Source organism: Heloderma suspectum, chromosome 2 (assembly GCF_057233095.1).
Source record: "Heloderma suspectum isolate Gila_16-S chromosome 2, 16-S_ref, whole genome shotgun sequence".
Classification (NCBI taxonomy): domain Eukaryota; kingdom Metazoa; phylum Chordata; class Lepidosauria; order Squamata; family Helodermatidae; genus Heloderma; species Heloderma suspectum.
The window spans coordinates 164,305,328-164,326,700 of NC_139459.1; the positions used below are offsets into that span (position 1 = coordinate 164,305,328).

Consider the following 21,373-nt stretch of genomic DNA (forward strand, 5'->3'; position numbering starts at 1 on the left):
ATTAACTTGCTTAAGAACACCACCAGTTGATGGACATGCCAACAGCAATATTGCCCTAAGCCCAGATTAGGCAGCAATGTCAACAGTCATAGTTTATAACATACAGTCACTGTATTCTCAGTTATAAACCTCAAAACTGTGCTATTAGCTCCAAATTTTGGTTACCCTGAAACAGGGATCTAGCCACCATCTGCAAAATGAACCTTGGAACATATTTGTACAAAAATAATTAACATTTTAAGAATTTTCAGAGCACTCTGCTTGTGATTGTCTTGTTTAATCTATAGTCATTCAAGCTTTAAATTAAATGCCCACACAGACATGTTATTTGAGATTTATTATGACTGGAGCTGTTATGCAAAGGCCCAACTCTCTGCCCTTTGCAATGGTGCTGGGAGGGAGGTACAGAGGCAGCTGCATGTCAGAAAGATGTTTCACAGACTTTTATCCTCAGCCCTGATCAAGCTTTCAGGCTAAAGAGCCCCCAAACCACTAATTCCAGCTCAGTGTCAATGAGACAAAGGAAAGTTCAGTTTTCTAACTGCCAGGGCTGCAATGATGATAGGGAACAGAGAAATAGTTGTCAAAGAATGGAGGGCCCTCCCCTTAAAAAGGCTGATACTAAAAAAGCAGCAGGAGGAACTCATGGTGTGCGCATTTGTGAGGGGAAGTGCTGCAGAAAGGAAAACAGCTGTAGCTTCTCAGACAACTGAAAGAACAGCAGATATTAAAACCTAGGAGTTCTTGGCTTGACATTTCATTTGCAAAAGAACAGGCTGAAGGGAGACCAGCATCAGCAGCCCTGTGCTACTGTTATAGCAAAGGTCTCTTAGTACTGCAGCTGAGAAAATAAGTGCCTTGTCTGCAAGAGCAGATGCCCTCAATGTTCCCATGCCTACTTAGGATGCAACCCAAAACTACTCAGGCCAATTGAAGGAATGATTGCATCAGCCTCTTGGGATTTAAAACACAGGCATGAAATTACACTCAATAAATTATACACCACTACTGTAACCTAAAACATGATCAGCATGTTCTCAAAACTCTTGGTTGAGGCGTTGAGCTTGCGCTGTCTCTTCTTCATTATCATATGAGTCTGTGCTTGACTGCAGCTCCCAAGGCCCAGGTGTGAGGCGGAACACGACCGGCATTTGACGCAAGACAGGGTTTGTTTCCTGAAGGCCCACAATCCACTTGGCCAAGGTAGCCTGGTCTCCTGCCCCTGCCATACACATGGCAAAAACAGGGCCCTCCTCAACTGCAGAGGAAGGACAAGGAGCATCATTTTGAGGTAGGTAAAAACACAAGAAAGCCCAGCAAGAATCTCAGCAGTGAGCCTGATTACAATGCATACAAAAGCCCAGGTCAGCAACCGGAGCTGGAAATGCAGACATCCCAAGGTCAGTTCTTCATTCAGCCACTGTTAAGTCAAACAATGCAGCTAAGACCTTCTGCCTCCTGCAATGTCACATGCATGGGATTTTGCACATAATTCAGGTCCTGATGCCCTACATTTTCATAAAAGCCCTCATGGATGGGCGGGCTGGCAGTAGTACAGAATACTCCTGTGCTAAAAGGGAGGCGTCTGTATGTCTAGCATAGCTCCCCATTCCTAAGTCTACCACCTCCCGGTCAACACCATGTACTGAGACAAACTCAGAGGATGTTGGCAGGAATAAGAATGCCAGTGATGCCCATTAGCACCAGTTTTCTCATCCTTCCCTTAGTTTTAACTCTTGGAACAATTTCATCCCACTGGGAAAGGTCCAGATTGTTTCCTATTATGTCTAGGTTCTCTCTTGCTGCCTAACTGATAAAAAAAGAAACCAGAATGCCCACACAATTGGCAAGTATGGGGACTACCTTTATCTATGTCAAATTCTTCATCATCCCAAAGGCCCCGTTCCAGGTCAATATCCAGATACATGGGGTAATAGAAATTCCTTTCTGGGTCAATCACTTCTTCCTTCTGTGAACAGAAGAGGGGTGGGGGAGAGCACTATATTATTTCAGTAACCAACAAAGTGGCCTGACCATAAAGAACACTGGCCCTGGTGTTTCATGTGAGTGCCCGTATCCAACAAGAAATCCCACACGAAGAGCAAGATCAGCCCTATTCCTGCCTTCCATTCTCCACTGATGCCAGTCGCTTCGAAGAATACTGCGGAGCAGTTAGGAGTGATGTGTTTCTTTCTCATTCAGCAAAGTTTTACATACATCCAAAGGCAGGCAAAGTTGCTTGCTCAGGCCAATCCCTGCTGACAGCCAATATTTAGACTGCCCTTCTCAGAGCCTGCCTAACCACTCGGATACATTATATTGGTTTTCTTTATCATGTGAAAAAGGTTCTTCCTACATAAGCAACAGTTGCCTGTTTGCTTTCTCTGCATCACCACTGGAATTAGCAGTGAACAGTGAGGTGGTCAAGTTTGCTGATGACACCAAATTATTTAGGGTGGTTAAAACAAAAAGTGATTGTGACAAGGATCTCTTCAAACTAGGAGAATGGACATCAAAATGGCAAATGTGTTTCAATGTAAACAAGTGTAAAGTGATGTATGTTGGGGCAAAAAAAATCCTAGTTTCATGAATATGCTGATGGGATCTGAGCTAGTGGTGACTGACCAAGAAAGAGATCTTGAGGTTGCAGTGGACACCTTAATGAAAATGTTGACTCAGTGTGTGGCTGTTTTGAAAAAGGCAAATTCCATGTTAGGCATAGTTAGGAAAGGAATTGAAAATTAAACTGCCAATATCATACTGTTCTTAAACAAATCTATGGTGCGACCACACTTGGAATACTGTGTACAGTTCTGGTCTCCACACCTAAAATAGATATTGTAGAGTTGGAAGAAGTGCGGAAAAGGGCAACTAAAATGATCAAGGGGCTGGAGCAACTCCCCTATGGGGAAAGGTTACCGCATCTTGGACTATTTAGCTTTTTGAAAAAAGGTGAGTAAGGGGAGACATGATAGAGCTGCGCAAAATTATATATAGTGTGGAGAAAGTGAAAAGGGAGACATTTTTCTCCCACACTCATAATATTAGAACCTGCGGTCATCCCATAAAGGTGATTTGTGGGAGATTCAGAACAGACAAAAAGAAGTGCTTCTTCACACAGCGCATCACTAAACTATGGAATTCGCTACCACAGGATGGCCAAGAATTTGGATGGCTTTAAAGGGGGATTAGACAAGTTCATTGAGGATAAGGCTATCAGTGGCTACTAGTCTTGATGGCTATATTCTACCTCCAGTACAGAGGTGGTATGCCTACATAAACCAGTTGCTGGGGAACATGGATGGGAGGGTGCTATTGCGCTCATGTCCAACTTGTGTGTTTCCCACAGGCGTTTGGTTCACCACTATGTGAACAGAATACTGGACTAGATGGACTCTAGGTCTGATCCAGCATGGCTCTTATGTTCTCACCGTTTCCTTGCTAAGTTAAATCTACAGACTCAGGTCTATTCTTCCCACTTCTGCTCCTGCAGGTGGAAACCCTCCTTTCCCACACAGCCAGGATTTCTTCAGAGATCCCCAGCTTTCCATGCCTTCTGGCTGCATGCATCCATACACTTGCTCTAGTGAATTTCTAGTGGAGATTCAGCCAAGCAGTGACCAGAAGGGTACAGATGGTAGATAAAACTGGACTAAACATATACAGTAGGTGCCTAATGTGCTTGCTTTCTGAAAATAGCTTCTAGACTGACTAGTTACTGCTTCCAACAATTGTAGTGAAGAGCTCTTGAAGCTTTTGAGTATGCACACCATAGCTTGCTCCTATGGGAGTTTCCAAGTTTGAATCAAAATTTGAATTCCCACCTTCAAGAGCTACCAGTAAAAGTCTGATTTGCTGCCTTTTCTGGTTCCTTAAAATCAGCTAATAGCACCCAGGGGTCCAATGACCAATTTCTTTTGGAGATCACATCAAGGGGGGTTATTGCAATCATTCCCATACTCTGGTAAACTCTTATTTGGATTACTGTAATGCATTATATGTGGGGCTGCCTTTGAAAATGAAACAGAAATTTCAATTGGCCCAAAATAGGGCAGTGAGAATGTTAATGGGGACTGGCCAATATGATCATATTACACCAGTGATTTGTGATCTGTCCATTTCCAGGCCCAATTCAAAAGAGCAGGTTGTTGTTGTTGTTGTTCAGTCGTTCAGTCGTGTCCGACTATTTGTGACCCCATGGACCATAGCATGCCAGGCCTTCCTGTCCTGCGCTCTCTCCCGAAGCGTGCTCAAGTTCATATTCATTGCATCAGTGATGCTATCTAGCCATCTCATCCTCTGCCGCCCCCTTCTCCTTTTGCCTGCAATCTTTTCCAGTGAGTTTTCTCTTCGCATTAGGTGGCCAAAATATTTGAGCTTCAGCTTCAGTATCGGTCCTTCCAATGAGCACTCAGGGTTGATTTCCTTTAGGATTGACTGATTTGACCTCCTTGCAGTCCAGGGGACTTGTAAGAGTCTTCTCCAGCACCACAATTTGAAAGCATCAAGTCTTCAGCACTCAGCCTTCCTTATAGTCCAGCTCTCACAGCCATACATTACTACTGGGAAAACCATAGCTTTGATTATACGAACCTTTGTCGGCAAGGTGATGTCTCTGGTTCTTACTGTGCTGTCTAGGTTTGCCATAGCTTTCCTCCCAAGGAGCAAGCGTCTTTTAATTTCATGGCTACAGTCACCATCTGTGGTGATCTTGGAGCCCAAGAAAGTAAAATCTGTCACTGCTTCCATTTCTTCCCCTTCTATATGCCAGGAAGTGATGGGGCCAGATGCCATGATATTAGTTTGTTTAATGTTGAGTTTCAAACCAGCTTTTGCACTCTCCACTTTCACCCTCAACAAGAGGCTCTTGAGATCCTCTTCGCTTTCTGCCATTAGGGTGGTATCATCTGTGTATCTGAGGATAATTCTCCCAGCAATCTTAATTCCGACCTGTGATTCATCCAACCCGGCGTTTCTCATGACGTACGCTGCATAGAAGTTAAATAAGCAGGGCGACAATATGCAGCCTTGTCGTACTCCTTTCCCAATTTTGAACCAATCGGTTGTTCCATGTCTGGTTCTTACTGTTGCTTCTTGGCCCTCGTACAGGTTTCTCAGGAGACAGGTAAGGTGGTCTGGTACTCCCATCTCTTTCAGAATTTGCCACAGTTTGTTGTGATCCACACAATCAAAGGCTTTAATATAGTCAATGAAGCAGAAATAGACGTTTTTCTGGAATTCTCTTGCTTTCTCCATGATCCAGCGAATGTTGGTGATTTGATCTCTAGTTCCTCTGCCTCTTCAGAACCCAGCTTGTACTTCCGGTAGTTCTTGGTTCACATGCTGCTGAAGCCTAGCTTGTAGGATTTTGAGCATAACCTTGCTGGCATGTGAAATGAGCGCAATTGTGCGGTAGTTTGAACACTCTTTGGCATTGCCCTTTTTTGGAATGGGAATGTAAACTGACCTTTTCCAGTCTTGTGGCCACTGTTGAGTGTTCCAAATCTGTTATCATATTGAGTGCAGCATTTTAACAGCATCATCTTTTAGGATTTTAAATAGCTCAGCTGGAATACTGTCATCTCCGCCAGCTTTGTTGTTAGTAATGCTTCCTAAGGTCCACTCTCTAGGATGTCCGGCTCAAGTTCAGTGACTGCACTATTATGGCTATCAGGGACATTAAGATCTTTCCTGTATAGTTCTTCTGTGTATTCTTTCCACCTTTTCCTAATCTCATCTGCTTCTGTTAGGTCCCTGCCTTCTTTGTCCTTTATCATGCCCGTCTTTGCACAAAACCTTCCCTTGATATCTCCGATTTTCTTGAAGAGATCTCTAGTTTTTCCCATTCTGTTGTTTTCCTTGATTTCTTTGCATTATTCATTTAAGAAGGCCTTCTTGTCTCTCCTTGCCATTCTCTGGAACACTGCATTCAGTTGGGTATATCTTCCCCTTTCTCCCTTGCTTGAAACTTGCCATCTCATGTTTGAACACCTCCAGCTTACCTTGATTCATTGACCTTACATTCCAGGTTCCTAAACAATATTGTTCTTTACAGCATCGGATTTTCTTTTCACCACCAGACACACGCACAGCTGAGTGTCCTTTCGGCTTTGCCCAGCCGCTTCACTCTTTCTGGTGCTACTTGGAAATTGCCTCTGCTCTTCCCCAGTAGTATATTGGACACCTTCCGACCAGAGGGGCTCATCTTCCGGCGTCATCTGTTTTAGCCTTGTGATACGTTCCATGGGGTTTTCTTGGCAAGAATACTGGAGTGGGTTGCCATTTCCTTCTCCAGTGGACCACATTTTGTCAGAACTCTCCCCCATGACCTGTCCGTCTTGGGTGGCCCTGCACGGCATAGCTCATGGCTTCACTGAGTTACGCAAACCCCTTCGCCACAACAAGGCAGTGATCCAAGCTCTAAGCGGCTTGGGGCCAGGTTACCTGAAGGATTGTTTCCTCCCATATATATCTGCCCGGATCTTAAGATCATCTTCAGAGGCCCTTCTCCAGGTGCCCCCACCAAATGAGCTGAGCCAGGTGGCTACTAAGGAGAGGGCCTTTTTGGTGGTGGCACCCCATGGCTGGACTACTCTCCTCAGAAAAGCTTGTCTGGCACCAGATGAAATCCTTTTTTTAAATTCTCCCTGGCTTTTTATTCCTTCACTTAAAAAAAAATTGCACTAGTGTATTTTAAGATCTTTGTACCGGTGCTGGCTTTTACATTGTTTTTTTACTCTTGTTTTATTCTGTTTTAAACTTCAACTCTGTTTTTATATTATGTTTTAGTAGGTTATTGTATTTTATGGTTTTAAGTCTTGTTTTTTGAATGGTCCAGAGAGCTTTGTCTATTGAGCAGTACAGAAACTTAAGAAATAAATACATTCTAAAATCCTTTATAAAATGTTAGGAACATTTCCAGTGCTCTGAATCACCAGTTTCCCCTTCAAAACACGCACACACACCACTCTCCCCACATATAGTTGTGCATACATTTAAACTGTTTTTACTGTATGTTGTACATCGCCCAGGGTGGCTGGGTGACCAGCCAGATGGGCGATTAATAAATTTAATACTAAATAAAATAAATATACACACAGAGTATCATCACAATGCACAACCTTTCCAAAGTAAGTTCCTTTCCCACTGAAACACATCTCACACAATTCAGCACAGTGATCTCATGGATCCTCCAGCACATAGCTGGTTGCTAGAAGAACCCTTTTGTGGGAAGGGGCACATCGTTTACCCTTTCTTCTGGAGGCAGCAGCTCTGCCCTGAGCAAATAGTAATATACACAAGTCTTCTTGAGCCACAAGCGGAAGGGGCCTTCAATGAAAACTGGCCTGTCAGGATTGTGGTGAGTAAGGAGTGACTGCTGGTCAAGGCTCTGGATTCCTAAAGGGGGCAGAGAAGACAGACAAGAAGAACAGGTTACAAACCAGGGGTTAGTCAACACAGTCATATCAGAACTGAAACCCTGGAAAGTGCATGGTGAAAAGAGGAGGAGGGATGCTAGCAACAATCCAGTGTCACACAGCAAGGATCTGCTGTGCAGATCTCTCAAATTAAACAAAAGCCGAGATTCATCATATAGCTTGTTTTACTTGTTTCAAAGCAGGAATGCAACCAGGCAGGTGCTGTCTGCTGAAGAGTTGAGGAACCAGAGAAGAACACGGGCAGGACTCCTACAGATTAGTGCTGGGATTTCTATACTATTTCCACTGAAACCCTCAGTCCATCTCTCCTTTCGGTCCTGGCTCTTTACCACCTCTGTCCTTACCAAAGAAATCTGACAGCCCGAGAATCGCAATTTGAAGAAATCTTATTATAATTTTTATTTGCTTGACACAGCACTTCTCCCACTGCACAACATGGCCATTGTTCACCTGGATTTCATTCCTAGTTCTGAGAGAGAAGAGAAGGTGCCGAGCCAGCTAGGGAATTCGGAGCAGCTCCTCCAAGCACTAAGGTGTCAGGTGTCAGAAGAGTAAGCGGAGAAGACCAAGGATTCATGTAAGAGGCTGAATACTGCTGGCAGGATTTCTCTGTCCTCTTCTCCTCCCTGCAGCCCCCTGCATACCCTTCAAATCTGCTTCAATTAAGTTGGATCCAACCCAAAGAAAGAAGTCTCTAAACAGACTTACTTATTCCCCTTCCAGAATTTTAAATTTTAAAATTTAAAATTAAATTTTAGAATTTAATGCTCTTGAAGATATAGGGAGGGAAGCCAGCCTTGCTTCTTTTCTCAGCACAAGAACAGACAGGACAGAAATACCTGCTCTTCACAAGCCTGTTCAACTCAAGTGGTACAGTAGTTTGGTCTTGCACACCAGTTTCTGTCTCCTTTACAGCATGCTTACTCCACTCTAATCTAGAACACGGAATCTAGATTATGCACTCAACATAAAGAAACGTGAACCAAAGAGGTTAGTACCTACGATATGTGGATAGTTGACAGCTTTTCCAGAGTCCAAAATCTCCACATGAGGCAGCTGTAAAGGTCAAGATAGTTTTATTATTAACTGGCAGTTTTTTCCATAGCCCAAGAACACTCCCCAAATCAAGAATGGTACAGACAGTCTGGCCTCACAGCTGTAATGAATCTGAAGCACAGCAACCAAACCCAAGTTTAAGAATTCCAAATTAGAGTCAAAGTGTGTTTTTATTTCTGCATTTGACTAAAGAATTGGAGGGACCAGAAGACCCTCTAGTTCAACTCCCTATCCAGCAGACTCATAGCCAGATATTTTGTGACTGGAGACGGGGGAAGACATAGGGAGGGGATTAAGCACTGAGCTGAGGTTTCTGAGTCAATATGAAACAGGAAAAACTGGAACACAACAGGTCTAATATGTTTAAAGTTCTATAATTAAATGTAATAACAATTTTAAGAAATTAGTGCTATAGGCTTGTCAGTCACCTGGCATTTATTTGTTCAATGTTCCATCCAATAAGTGCAAAGATACTGGGCACCTTCATACATAACAGTAAACCAGGATTCTGCAGAATCCTGGCTTACTGTGATTGACACAGCCTGTTTGCTCCCACTTGGCTTCTCCCACTAGTAAGAGCAGCTAAGCAAACCAGAATGTCCAAACCCAGGATCCTAGTTTGTTGCTGCCAAAAAGTCAGGATTCATAAGCCAAGAATAAAACCTGGTTTACAATCCTGTCTTGTAAAGGGAGCAACAACTGGGTGACATGATAAACCAGCCTTCCCCAACCTGATAACCTTCAGATGTGTTGAATTACAACTCTAAATGGCCATGCTAGTTGGGTATGATGGGAATTGTAATCCAACACATCTGGATGGCACATGGTTGAGGAAGCCTGCACTAAACAAATCATGGCACCTGGGGAGAGTTCCATCTGCATGTCTTTCCTTGCATCTGTGGAAGTAGAAGGCTACACTTCAGACTTTAAAAACAATGAAACTACAGAAATTCTCACACAACTCTTGCAGAAAAGATGGTGCATAACATGAAAAGTAGCAGCCTTCAAGCTGATAGTATGATCCAGAGAAAGTCATGCACGCCTGTCCTTTTCAAACAGTGTGCTTAAATCTCATTGTGAGACTTTTTTTTCTTAATTGCAGCCAGACCTTTTGGAGAGCAGACCGTCTCTAGAACTCAGTGGACACTGCAGCTAGTGTGAGCAGAAGCAGCGGCCATCATGCTTCTTACATTATGCTATTTCTTTTACCATCTTCTTACTCCCCTACCAAAAGCAGCAGAATGCCTCCTCAGTGCAATACAACACATAGAGGAGGTAAGTATGGAACAGTGGTAGACATATGAGGATGCTAATGTGACTGGAGTCTGGGAGGGAGAAACAAGGCATAGACCTGTCAAACAGACACTTTATGCAGAAACTTCCTGAAAATTTCAAGTTTACCCTTCCTTGTCATGAGGACTTGAAACTTGGGCAGTCATTTTTCCCTGCTTTACAAAAAAGCTGGATCATTAGATAATCCTAGTTGTAACCTAGAACTACACTGTTTTGATTGGGGCACCAACATGCCAAAAGTCTGCCCTTGTTTCAGGAATGCACCTTTATACTCCACAGAAAGCCATGGGTATACACATATCACAAAAGGTCTCAAGCTCTAGACACAGGATTTGGGGTTTCCTTGTAATGTAATCTGAAGCTTTGCACATAAGTCTAGAGGTACATCATCCCAAGAAAGCATTGGTGCTGGTGCAGCTGGTGCAACTAATCAATGAGCTGGTGGAGTGAACTGTCCTCTCCCTACAAGGCCTGCCAGCAACGCTGCTGAAAATTACTCATAATTTCAAGTGGCAAACAGAGTAGATAAACCCTTGCACCACTACGATGCCCAAGTGTCTTGACTTACCTGATATACTGTAACCCTGGCATCCAGGTCAGCTGCAATCCTCTGCAGGCTCAACCTTGCCAGGTCAACAGGATCCTGTGGCAGAGGATCTGGGACTGGGTAAGGGTTGATGTGTTTGAATTTAGGAAACCAGTACATGAGCCTTTGGTATTTCCTCACAGGGTGGCTCTTGTCCCCGAAGATCTCGAGCAGCAGAAACTTGGTCTCCTTGTTCGGCATGATACCTTCAGGGCAAGAGGAACGACAAAACTGTCAGGAGTGAGGAAAAGCTCCTGTTTCTACTTGTCATTCAAGTAGAAACAGGAGTGAATTAAATACAACTGCAAGTGTCTGGAACTAGTGCTCCAAGAGATAATTAGCCTACTCATCAGTGGGGGCCAATTTTAATTGGTGAGACTGAAAGTTAAAGACTCACTTGGGTGGGGGGGAGTTTATTTTGATTCTGTTATGCTGCTGTTATAGGGAATATATTAAAATGGCCTTTGTTTCTAAACTTAAACTTAAAAGAAATTCTTTCTTTATTATCTCTAACATATGTTAAATGTCACTCACTCTCTCTTGGTAGGATGAATGGGTCTTTTAATTTAATGGGTCTTTAAACACTGGACAGGCGTATTTGGAAACTCTGGAGACTGAAGAGCTTTATCTATGCTAGGCAAAAACCATCAGCTGGGACTCCTTCCAAAGAAGCTTAGTAGGCATTACAGTTTCCCTGTGGCTATTCCTGTGAAGAGCTAACATGTTAGGAAGTTTATACCACTGCAAAAGAACAGAACCAGGAGAGCCAGTCATTTTAAAGCTAACTTACATGACCGCGAGAGGGCAACAAAAGTTTAACAGAATTCTTCAGATTCTTCAGCCCTTTTGTCAGCATTTTTCAAAATATTGTCTGCCTCTCAGAGGGATACAAAACAATTTTTTTTAATGAAACCTGGATTGGTCAGCTGAGGGTGGTGATGGTGGCAACGTGTGGTAGGGAGACCACGGGGTTAGACTCAAAAGAGAGTGCACAGAAAGAGTGAGGATGGGGCACCCTCCCCAAAATCCCTGTGACAGGCTTCTCTTTCCTAACACAAATGGGAAGGGGTTAAAATGTCACCCACTGTCTTTTCCTCCCACTAACTCTTTACTTGGCTTCTTGGGGCTTCATTTTTTCCTCCTAGGCTCACCTCTCTTCATCCCAGCCTACCTCTCACCCCTGATCCCTTCCCTTTACATAGCCTTGAGAACTCTGCAGACAAATTCCTCCCTAAACTAAGGTACCATGAGGCTTCCCCAGCATGCTTTCTCCAAGATGATCCACACCAATGTCTACCAGTCCTCACTCACTGCTGGCTCCCAATTGGCTGGTCCCACAAAGCTCACTTATCAGGCACAAATGCTCCATCACTCCCTCCCTGGTATCATTCCATTTCCTCATATTAAGACTAACAAGAATACGCTGTGTCATGTATTGTCATCCACCACCACCACTGAACTATGCTGTCCATAATCACTCCAAAGTAAAGAACAGAAAGAACTCCTCAAAGTAATGAAAACCTTTCTGTTAAAGACTGTTCTGCTGGCAGAGTTTGACACTAGTTCAGCAAGCTGCGCTATGGTTATTTATAAAACATATGTAGCATTTTTCTGTGCAAAGCCAGCAATGGGGGGATGGAGAAGTCTACGGTTTCTTCACATAAATAACTATCATGAAAAGTGTCCCCATTATTGCTAACTTTTCCACCATTTGCATCCAACCTTTCCACTATTAAGTCCTCAAGGTGGCTCACAGCATCAAACAGCAATGAAGTACAATCCACATATTACCCAAAATGATACAAATCTGCCACAGCCAAATGGAAATGTCTTGCTCTCAGGGAACAACAAACTCTAGATAAGAAATGTCCAGCAAAAATGAAAGGCAGTGTTGACTTGCACAGAATTTTATATTATTGATGACAAATTATGTGTAACTCAAAAGATTATATATCCCTACACCAATAGAAGTTAGTCCAATAAAAAGATAGCTTATTTCCTATTTTGGAGTATTTATATCTGGGTTTCCTATAGCACCAAAGCTATTGCCAAGCTCTGCAACTAGCCCCTAGGAGTGTCACACTCCATTCCTTCCTCTGACCCCAGCACAGCCAAATCCCTTGGAAACTATAAGGAGTCTTGCAGCACCTTGGAAGGTGCTGTCCCTCTGCTCCCTCTGTGTCCCTACCATAGTTCTCCATCTGCTCCAACACCTGGACACCACACTCCTGTTGCCGTGGGTAGTGGTTGAACATCCTCTGGATGAAATTGCGAGGCACAAACACTTCCTTTGGGAAGACATCCAAGATTTTGTTGTAGACATCGATGTTCCTCTCCACCCCAAACTCTGGCATCTTCTTCAGGGCTGCATAGATGAACTCCACGTGACCCCTGCGGCGGATGTCCCGCTTGCAGAAGACGTCCACAGCTTGCTGGAATGTGGCTTTAGTCTTTGCTTCTACAGACACTCTCTCAAAGAGATCTTCAACTGTCACCAAGGACCGGTTGGTGGACTCTTTGTCATTGTCCTTGCCAGGAGGGGTAGCAGTGCCAAGAGCTGTGCTCACTTGGATGCTTCTCACAGGAACCAACCTTGAATTCTAAGGATAAGAAACAAACTAAGGGCAGGGCTGGACTTCCATGGACCAAGATGAGCCTCTTGGTTCAGGTTGTGGAGCAGGAGGGGCAGTGGATCATGCCTCTCTGGACCACCCACTGCAGTGGCACTGCCAGTCTGCCTCCTGTGTCGTCTGCAGCCCCCCTGCCTTTGGACATCTGTCCACTCCCTCCCGCACAAAATACTAGGGTCCAGGCATGCCTGCCAGCCACAAAACATCACTGTTTGCTTTGCTGGAACAACAAAAACTGTTTCAAGCTTACTTTTAAACTTTAAGCAGTATTTGCTGCTGCAGCAAAGCAACCTCGCAGAAGGCATTTTGCTTGGTTGCCCCAGTGCCTTGCTCTGAGGAAAGGTCACATGGGATCACAAGGCATTGTGGGGTGGGGTGGCTCCATGATGGCAAAAACAGGGCTTTCCTAGGCCATCTCGTCTGGTCCCTGCTGCCTCCCAATGCCTTGCTCTGCAGAAGGAAGCTAACATCCGTCCTTAGACTGAAGCATTAGGGAGTGGGATGCCTGAACCATCAGGGTGGGGACAAAGAGAAGAAGTAAATGGCAGTCATCACAGGTGCATCATGGTGGGGAGGTCAGGATGTGGCAGCAGCAGAGGAAGCAGCAGCTAGGCGGCATTTGCTGGTTCCACCAAAATATCTCGGCCAGCCCTAAAGAACATTATAAGGCTATTCACACAATATGACATCCCATTGTGGGTTAATTAACCTACAGTGAGGCTGCAGTGTGTGCAGCCGCCATTTTGAATATGCAACCCCTGCTTGGGGGTTGTTGTGTCATGTGAACCCAGTGAGCATGGGTTATGCGAGGGTTAAATAACCCTCATATATCCCATGGTCTGTTTTAGGGTTGCTGGGTTTGCATGACACAACAGCCCGGGTGGGGGCTACATAAGCAACTTGGCACCCACACATGCTGCAGCTCATTGTGGATTAAAAAGCCCATGGCGAGTGTGTCATCTGACCCCGGACACCGTTTAGGAAAAGCCAAATAGATCAAAACAGAGTCAAATCAATCCTGTATCTAGGAGCTGGCCCAGAACTGAAGAAGGCCTTCATTTTAGAATGGTCTTGGAGAGCAACTCTTTTACCTGGGGACAGCCACTTCTCTGTAGTTGCAGGAGATCCCCCTTAGAAGCAGCCTGCCTCAGGACAATCCCCCTTCCTGCAGAGAGCTCCCGGGCCAGCAATAATGCCCATGTGCAGTTCATGGCAGGCAGCCTGTCTTTCCAGAATCAGAGACCAAAATGACAGAAAAATGCTGGCTGTATCAAAGGACTGGAGGCAACACACATCAGCTATTCCCGAGATGCAGAGTTTGCTAAGGATAGAAATACATGCAAGCATCAGTTACTGGGACATTATTCTTTTTCTGTCACTCTCATACACCCACACACCTCTACCCCACAGTCATAGAGACAGAGTATATTCCATCACAACTGCAGCACTCAGCATGTACAAAACTTCCCCAAAAGTTTGTGCTCTACTGGTTGGGGAATGCTGAGAGTAGTAGGCCTTTTTTTCTGTCTAAACATGCATAGGATTGTGTCCCAAGTGCACTTTATAAACCCCCCCACCACCACCTATCTCAATCAAATATTTCTGTTCTAATTTTGGCTATTTCAGATATTTAAGCAGCATGAAAAAAAATAACATGACTTACATTTAGTAAACTTTTAAATGGTCAAACTAGCTTGCTAAATCAGATCTCCATTGATTTACAGCAGGGGGGAAATTTTGATTCAGAATTTCCCCAAAACTCACATCACTACCACCAACAGGGTAAGTTTGTACTACATTTGGGAGGTTATTGGCCATGTTCCCTTGCCCACAGAAACCCTACTCCTTGAAGCAGATTATCTCCCTGTGCACAAGAGCTGTGCCCCCAGCACCCCACAGAAGACCACCAGATTGACATCCACAAACCTTTATTTTTCTTTGACGAATACATTTTAAATATATACTCAGTAAAGTTAGACATGAGTAGCTCCCAGTAATTCTTTTCCAGATGTCCAACCTGTGCAGCCACTCCTACGCATATTTACTCAAAAGAAAGACCCATCAAGTGCAGTGGGACTTACCTCCAAGTAAGTTTACACTGGGCTGAAAACTAGATAAGTCTGCAGCAACTTTGATCTCTCAAAAGAGTCAGGCGTGGAAGATATTCACACGAGTATCTAAAATGTATGAGGGAGACCATCATCCGTGGCCCAAAGATTTTGCTATGCTAAGCTATCAGAGGTTCTGACAAGCCATTATCACGGGGCCAATTCACAGACTGCAAAGGTAGGTTTGCAGCTCAGCAGGAAACTGCAAATAATCCTGGCTCCCTGCACTTATTAATACACGCATTCACGTTGCTCGTACAAATACACCATTATATTACATCTTTGTCGCATATAATACATGAAATCCTATTTGCCACATTCACATGTCACTGCTAAATTGTTAAATGGAGTAAGATGGAGAGGCTCTACCACCGCCAACTCTTTTTTGGATTTGACCGGCTCGGGTACGCGCCTCTCCCTCCCTGTCAGCAGCCCCCTTTCTACGCAGCCCAGCCCCAGTTATCCCAGCATGCGTGCCCCTTCCGCACCTGACCTCTCTCACTCGACGCAGCCATCTTGGAACTTCCCAGGGTGACGTGATCTTCGCAAAATGCCCAATCAAAGAGAACGTGCGAAGCCTCGTCCCGCCCCCTCACACTCAGGCTCCTCCCGCAGCGAGGGCGGGGGACGAGGTTGGGGACCAAAGAGCAGCGGCGTGAGAACGGCTTCGAAGGGGGGCGGGTGCTTCAGGGCAGCTGAGGTGTTGTCAGTGGGGGCTGGTGGCTCCGATTTCGGCGGGGCGGCGCATGCATTCTGGGTTTCAGTCAGAACCAGCCAGAACTCCAAAGGAGCGATCCAAGGTGCTGAACCTGTTTTGGGGATGGGGTTCATCTCCTCGGATCGCTCCTTTAGAGTTCTGGCTGGTTCTGACTGAAACCCAAATAGATTTACAGCCCCACCAACATCGGAGCCACCAGCTTCCACTGGGTTTTGTTCTAGGCCAGCGGTTCTCAACCTGTGGGTCGCGACCCCTTTGGGGGCCGAACGACCCTTTCACAGGGGTCGCCTTAGGCCCTCACTACGGCAACTTGGGAGGGCTCAGCTGGGTGGATTACAGCGAGCCCGGCGGCTCCGACGGGGCGCGCCGCGCCACTCGCCAGCGCGACGCTCACGATACGCTCGGCTCCGACGGCGAGCGCGGGAGGCGTCGGGCCGACGGCGAGCTCCGCCCCCGAGGGGGCTTTTCTGCCCGCCCCGCCGGCTTCTCTCTCCCTCGCCCCCGCCCCCGTCTCGCCTCGCGCTCGTCTCTTCGCTACACAAAGGCGTCGCTGTCGTGTCCCGCTGCCCGGGGCGAGCTCGGAGGGGCGCCAGCCGCTGGACGGGGCCGGCGGGGTTTCGTGGCAGGCTTCGTGGGCAGGCTCCGCAACAGGCCCAGGGCTTGCCTCCGACCATGTGAAGAGTTCCGGAGACGGGCCTATCCAGGAGGCGAGAGAGGATAGGGATGGGGATGGGGATGAGGATGAGGAGGTCGGTCTTGAGCCAACCCTTCGAGGTTAACCGTCAAAAGAAGCCCAAAATCTTTGGGTAAAATCCAACTAAAGCCCTACTTAAGGTAGACGCATTGAAATGAATGGTACTGACGTTCATAGAATCATAGAATAGTAGGGTACGAAGGGTCCTCTAAGGCCATCGAGTCCAACCCCAAGGTAGGCATGACGGTTTTAAGTCCCGTTCATTTTAATGGGTCTACTCTAAGAAGGGCTTTAGTTGGATTTTATCCAGAGTTGCCCAATTGCCCAGCTGTGGATTTTGAAGTTATTGCCTGGCTTCCCACCCCTGTCTTGGCCTTTTACGTAAAGAGAGGAACGGTGTCTCTGAGCGTGCGCAGAGTTGCAGCTGTGAGAAGATGCAGAGTGGGCCTCTTGAGCATGTGCAAAGGTCTTGTTGTTGTTGTTCAGTCATTCAGTCGTGTCCGACTCTTCGTGACCCCATGGACCATAGCACGCCAGGCCTTCCTGTCCTGCGCTCTCTCCCGGAGCATGCTCAAGTTCATATTCATTGCATCCGTGATGCTATCTAGCCATCTCATCCTCTGCCGTCCCCTTCTCCTTTGGCCTTCAGTCTTTCCCAGCATCAGGGTCTTTTCCAGGGAGTTTTCTCTTCGCATTAGGTGGCCAAAATATTTGAGCTTCAGCTTCAGTATCTGTCCTTCCAATGAGCACTCAGGGTTGATTTCCTTTAGGATGGACTGATTGGACCTCCTTGCAGTCCAGGGGACTCATAAGAGTCTTCTCCAGCACCACAGTTCGAAAGCATCAATTCTTCGGCGCTCAGCCTTCCTTATAGTCCAGCTCTCACAGCCATACATTACTACTGGGAAAACCATAGCTTTGATTAGACGGACCTTTGTCGGCAAGGTGATGTCTCTGCTTCTTACTATGCTGTCTAGGTTTGCCATAGCTTTCCTCCCAAGGAGCAAGCGTCTTTTAATTTCATGGCTACAGTCACTGTCTGCGGTGATCTTGGAGCCCAAGAAAGTAAAATCTGTCACTGCTTCCATTTCTTCCCCTTCTATATGCCAGGAAGTGATGGGGCCAGATGCCATGATCTTCGTTTTATTAATGTTGAGTTTCAAACCAGCTTTTGCACTCTCCTCTTTCACCCTCAACAAGAGGCTCTTTAGATCCTCTTCGCTTTCTGCCATTAGGGTGGTATCGTCTGCATATCGGAGGTTGTTGATAATTCTCCCAGCAATCTTAATTCCGACCTCTGATTCATCCAACCCGGCATTTCTCATGATGTACTCTGCATATAAGTTAAATAAGCAGGGTGACAATATGCAGCCTTGTCGTACTCCTTTCCCAATTTTGAACCAATCGGTTGTTCCATGTCTGGTTCTTACTGTTGCTTCTTGACCCTCATACAGGTTTCTCAGGAGACAGGTAAGGTGGTCTGGTACTCCCATCACTTTAAGAATTTGCCACAGTTTGTTGTGATCCACACAATCAAAGGCTTTAGCGTAGTCAATGAAGCAGAAATAGACGTTTTTCTGGAATTCTCTTGCTTTCTCCATGATGCAGCGAATGTTGGCGATTTGATCTCTAGTTCCTCTGCCTGTTCGAAACCCAGCTTGTACTTCCGGTAGTTCTCAGTTCGCATACTGCTGAAGCCTAGCTTGTAGGATTTTGAGCATCACCTTGCTGGCATGTGAAATGAGCGCAATTGTGCGGTAGTTTGAACACTCTTTGGCGTTGCCCTTCTTTGGAATTGGAATGTAAACTGACCTTTTCCAGTCTTGTGGCCACTGTTGAGTGTTCCAGATTTGTTGGCATATTGAATGCAGCACTTTAACAGCATCATCTTTTAGGATTTTAAATAGCTCAGCTGGAATACTGTCATCTCCGCTAGCTTTGTTGTTACTAATGCTTCCTAAGGCCCACTTGACTTCACTCTCTAGGATGTCCGGCTCAAGTTCAGTGACCGCGCTATCATGGCTATCAGGGACATTCAGATCTTTCCTGTATAGTTCTTCTGTGTATTCTTGCCACCTCTTCTTAATCTCATCTGCTTCTGTTAGGTCCCTGCCTTCTTTGTCCTTTATCATGCCCGTCTTTGCACAAAACGTTCCCTTGAGATCTCCAATTTTCTTGAAGAGATCTCTAGTCTTTCCCATTCTGTTGTTTTCCTCGATTTCTTTGCATTGTTCATTTAAGAAGGCCTTCTTGTCTCTCCTTGCTATTCTCCGGAACTCTGCATTCAGTTGGGTATATCTTCCCCTTTCTCCCTTGCTTTTCACTTCCCTTCTTTCCTCAGCTACTTGTAAAGCCTCATCAGACAGCCACTTTGCTTTCTTGCATTTCTTTTTCTTTGGGATGGATTTCGTTGCTGCCTCCTGAACAATGTTACGGACCTCCGTCCATAGTTCCTCAGGCACTCTGTCTATCAGGTCTAATCCCTGAAATCTATTCCTCACCTCCACTGTATATTCATCAGGGATATGATTTAGGTCATACCTGAACGGTTTAGTGGTTTTCCCGACGTTCTTCAATTTAAGCCGAAATTTTACAAGAAGCAGCTCATGATCTGAGCCACAGTCAGCTCCAGGTCTTGTTTTTACTGACTGTATGGAGCTTCTCCATCTTTGGCTGCAAAGGACATAATCAATCTGATTTCGATATTGACCATCTGGTGACGTCCTTGTGTAGAGTCGCCTCTTGTGCTGTTGGAAAAGAGTGTTTGCTATGATCAGCATGTTCTCTTGGCAAAACTCTATTAGCTTTTGTCCTGCTTCATTATGTACACCAAGGCCATGCCTGCCTGTTATCCCGGTGATTTCTTGACGTCCTACTTTAGCATTCCAATCCCCTATGATGAAGAGGACATCTTTTTTTGGTGTTAGTTCTAGAAGGTGTTGTAGGTCTTCATAGAACTGATCAACCTCAGCTTCTTCGGCCTCAGTGGTTGGGGCATAGACTTGAATGGTTTGCCTTGGATTCGTACTGAGATCATTCTATCATTTTTAAGATTGTACCCCAGTACTGCTTTTCTCACCCTTTTGTTGACTATGAGTGCTACTCCATTTCTTCTAAGGGATTCTTGCCCACAGTAGTAGATATGATGGTCACCTGAATTAAATTCGCCCATGCCTGTCCATTTTAGTTCGCTGATTCCCAAGATGTCGATGTTCAATCTCGCCATCTCATGTTTGACCACCTCCAGCTTACCTTGATTCATTGATCTGACATTCCAGGTTCCTAAACAATATTGTTCTTTACAGCATCGGATTTTCTTTTCACCACCAGACACATCCACAGCTGAGTGTCCTTTCGGGTTTGGCCCAGCCGCTTCACTCTTTCTGGCGCTACTTGGAAATACCCTCTGCTCTTCCCCAGTAGCATATTGGACACCTTCCGACCTGAGGGGCTCATCTTCCGGCGTCATCTCTTTTAGCCTTGTGATACGTTCCATGGGGTTTTCTTGGCAAGAATACTGGAGTGGGTTGCCATTTCCTTCTCCAGTGGACCACATTTTGTCAGAACTCTCTGCCATGACCTGTCCGTCTTGGGTGGCCCTGCACGGCATAGCTTATGGCTTCACTGAGTTACGCAAGCCCCTTCGCCACAACAAGGCAGTGATCCATGAAGGGGGCAAAGGTCTTGGGCATGTGCAAAATGGCCCTGTTGGAAGGGAACACTGGAGATGCAGTCAAATGGGGTGAGTGGGCTATGGGTGTCATTAAGGCTGCAATTAAATGTGTGCTTATGTGGGAGTAAGCGTACTTGAGAGTAAGCCCCTATTGAACTGACAGCGGGGCTCACTTCCTGGGCAGGACCAAGGTATTTGGGTGCCTGAAGCAGAAAATCCAAACATAATTCTTCCTGCTACCAAATTCATGCTAACATGGGACCTGACCCACCAAGACATGCTCCTGCACAAGCCCCATTGAAAGTGCAAGTGCTTTCAGTGTGGGGCACACACAGGGGAACGCCCTGGTGGGTTGTGCGCCAGAGATCAGACAATCTGCCTCCAACTGCTGTGTGTGTTTTAGTTTATAAAGTTTTATAGTAACTTTCAGTTTTTTAAGGGAGCAATGACACAAAGCAAATGGCAAGATGTGGGGTGAGGGAGTAAGGGAGAAGGAAAAGATCTGGAGGAGAACATAAAGATGCAGAGGGATAAAATCATACCATCAGAGTTGGAATGAACTCTGGTCCAGGGATGGGGAACTGTTCTGGCCCCAGGGGCCGGATTGCCTCCTGGGACAACCTCTGGGGGCAGGATGTTGTTGGGGTGGGCTCACTCTCTCCTGAAGCCCCACCTCCTTTCTCCAAAGCCCCCACTCCTGACATCTTTAACTGCTCAGAGGTATTTTTTAAAAATATGATAAGCAATAAATAAATCTATGAAATAAATAATAAACAATCAAAGTCTCTTTTTCCATGAGTTGAGAATATGATGAGGTGCTTAGCCTTCCCCAATCTGGTGCCTTCCTAATGTGTTGCACAGCATCTCCCATCATCCCCAGCCAGCTTGGCCAACTGAACAGGCTGGGGATGCTAGGAGTTGTTGTTCAGCACATCAGGAAGGCAGCAGGTTGGGGAAAGTGGCCTAGATAGAAGGTGAGTTTCTTTCACCACAGAGGATATCTTTCATCCTGCCGAGATCCCTAATCAAGCGGGGAGATACCTAATCAAGGAGGAGGCTCTTGGACTTCCCGACCTAAGTGTCTTATTTTCTGACCATCTTGAATTCCACCGGCTGAGTTCATGCCTGATCTGATGGGTTATGTAAGTTGTAAATGCTGTCTGCTCCTCCCCAGTC

General features: G+C 45.7%; 1 protein-coding gene across 5 annotated transcripts; it reads right to left on the reverse strand.

Moving 5' to 3' along the window:
- Positions 1-81: 81 nt before the first annotated feature.
- On the reverse strand, positions 82-15,645 carry ECSIT (ECSIT signaling integrator). Of its 5 annotated transcripts, none has more exons than XM_084835684.1 (9): positions 15,606-15,645; positions 15,086-15,181; positions 14,096-14,325; positions 12,563-12,974; positions 10,357-10,580; positions 8,438-8,495; positions 7,250-7,398; positions 1,864-1,969; positions 251-1,258 (listed from the first exon to the last, which is right to left on the reverse strand). In XM_084835684.1, the coding sequence occupies exons 3-9, from the start codon at positions 14,213-14,215 to the stop codon at positions 1,038-1,040; spliced, it is 1,290 nt and encodes a 429-aa protein (XP_084691810.1). In that variant the 5' UTR covers positions 14,216-14,325; positions 15,086-15,181; positions 15,606-15,645; the 3' UTR covers positions 251-1,037. The 5 variants fall into 5 exon arrangements, with proteins under 5 accessions (XP_084691807.1, XP_084691810.1, XP_084691809.1 ...); XM_084835683.1 differs by having other exon boundaries at positions 15,601-15,645; XM_084835685.1 differs by having other exon boundaries at positions 15,482-15,645.
- Between the last annotated feature and the right edge of the window lie 5,728 nt (positions 15,646-21,373).

Coding starts and splice junctions, on each gene's coding strand:
- ECSIT (XM_084835681.1), bottom strand. CDS start 14,215: ATGAACTGCACATGGGCATTATTGCTGGCCCGGGAGCTCTCTGCAGGA. Junction 12,975..14,095: donor AGAGAAGTGGCTGTCCCCAG/GTAAAAGAGTTG, acceptor TCTTATCCTTAG/AATTCAAGGTTGGTTCCTGT. Junction 1,970..7,249: donor TGCTGCCTCCAGAAGAAAGG/GTAAACGATGTG, acceptor TTCTGTTCACAG/AAGGAAGAAGTGATTGACCC.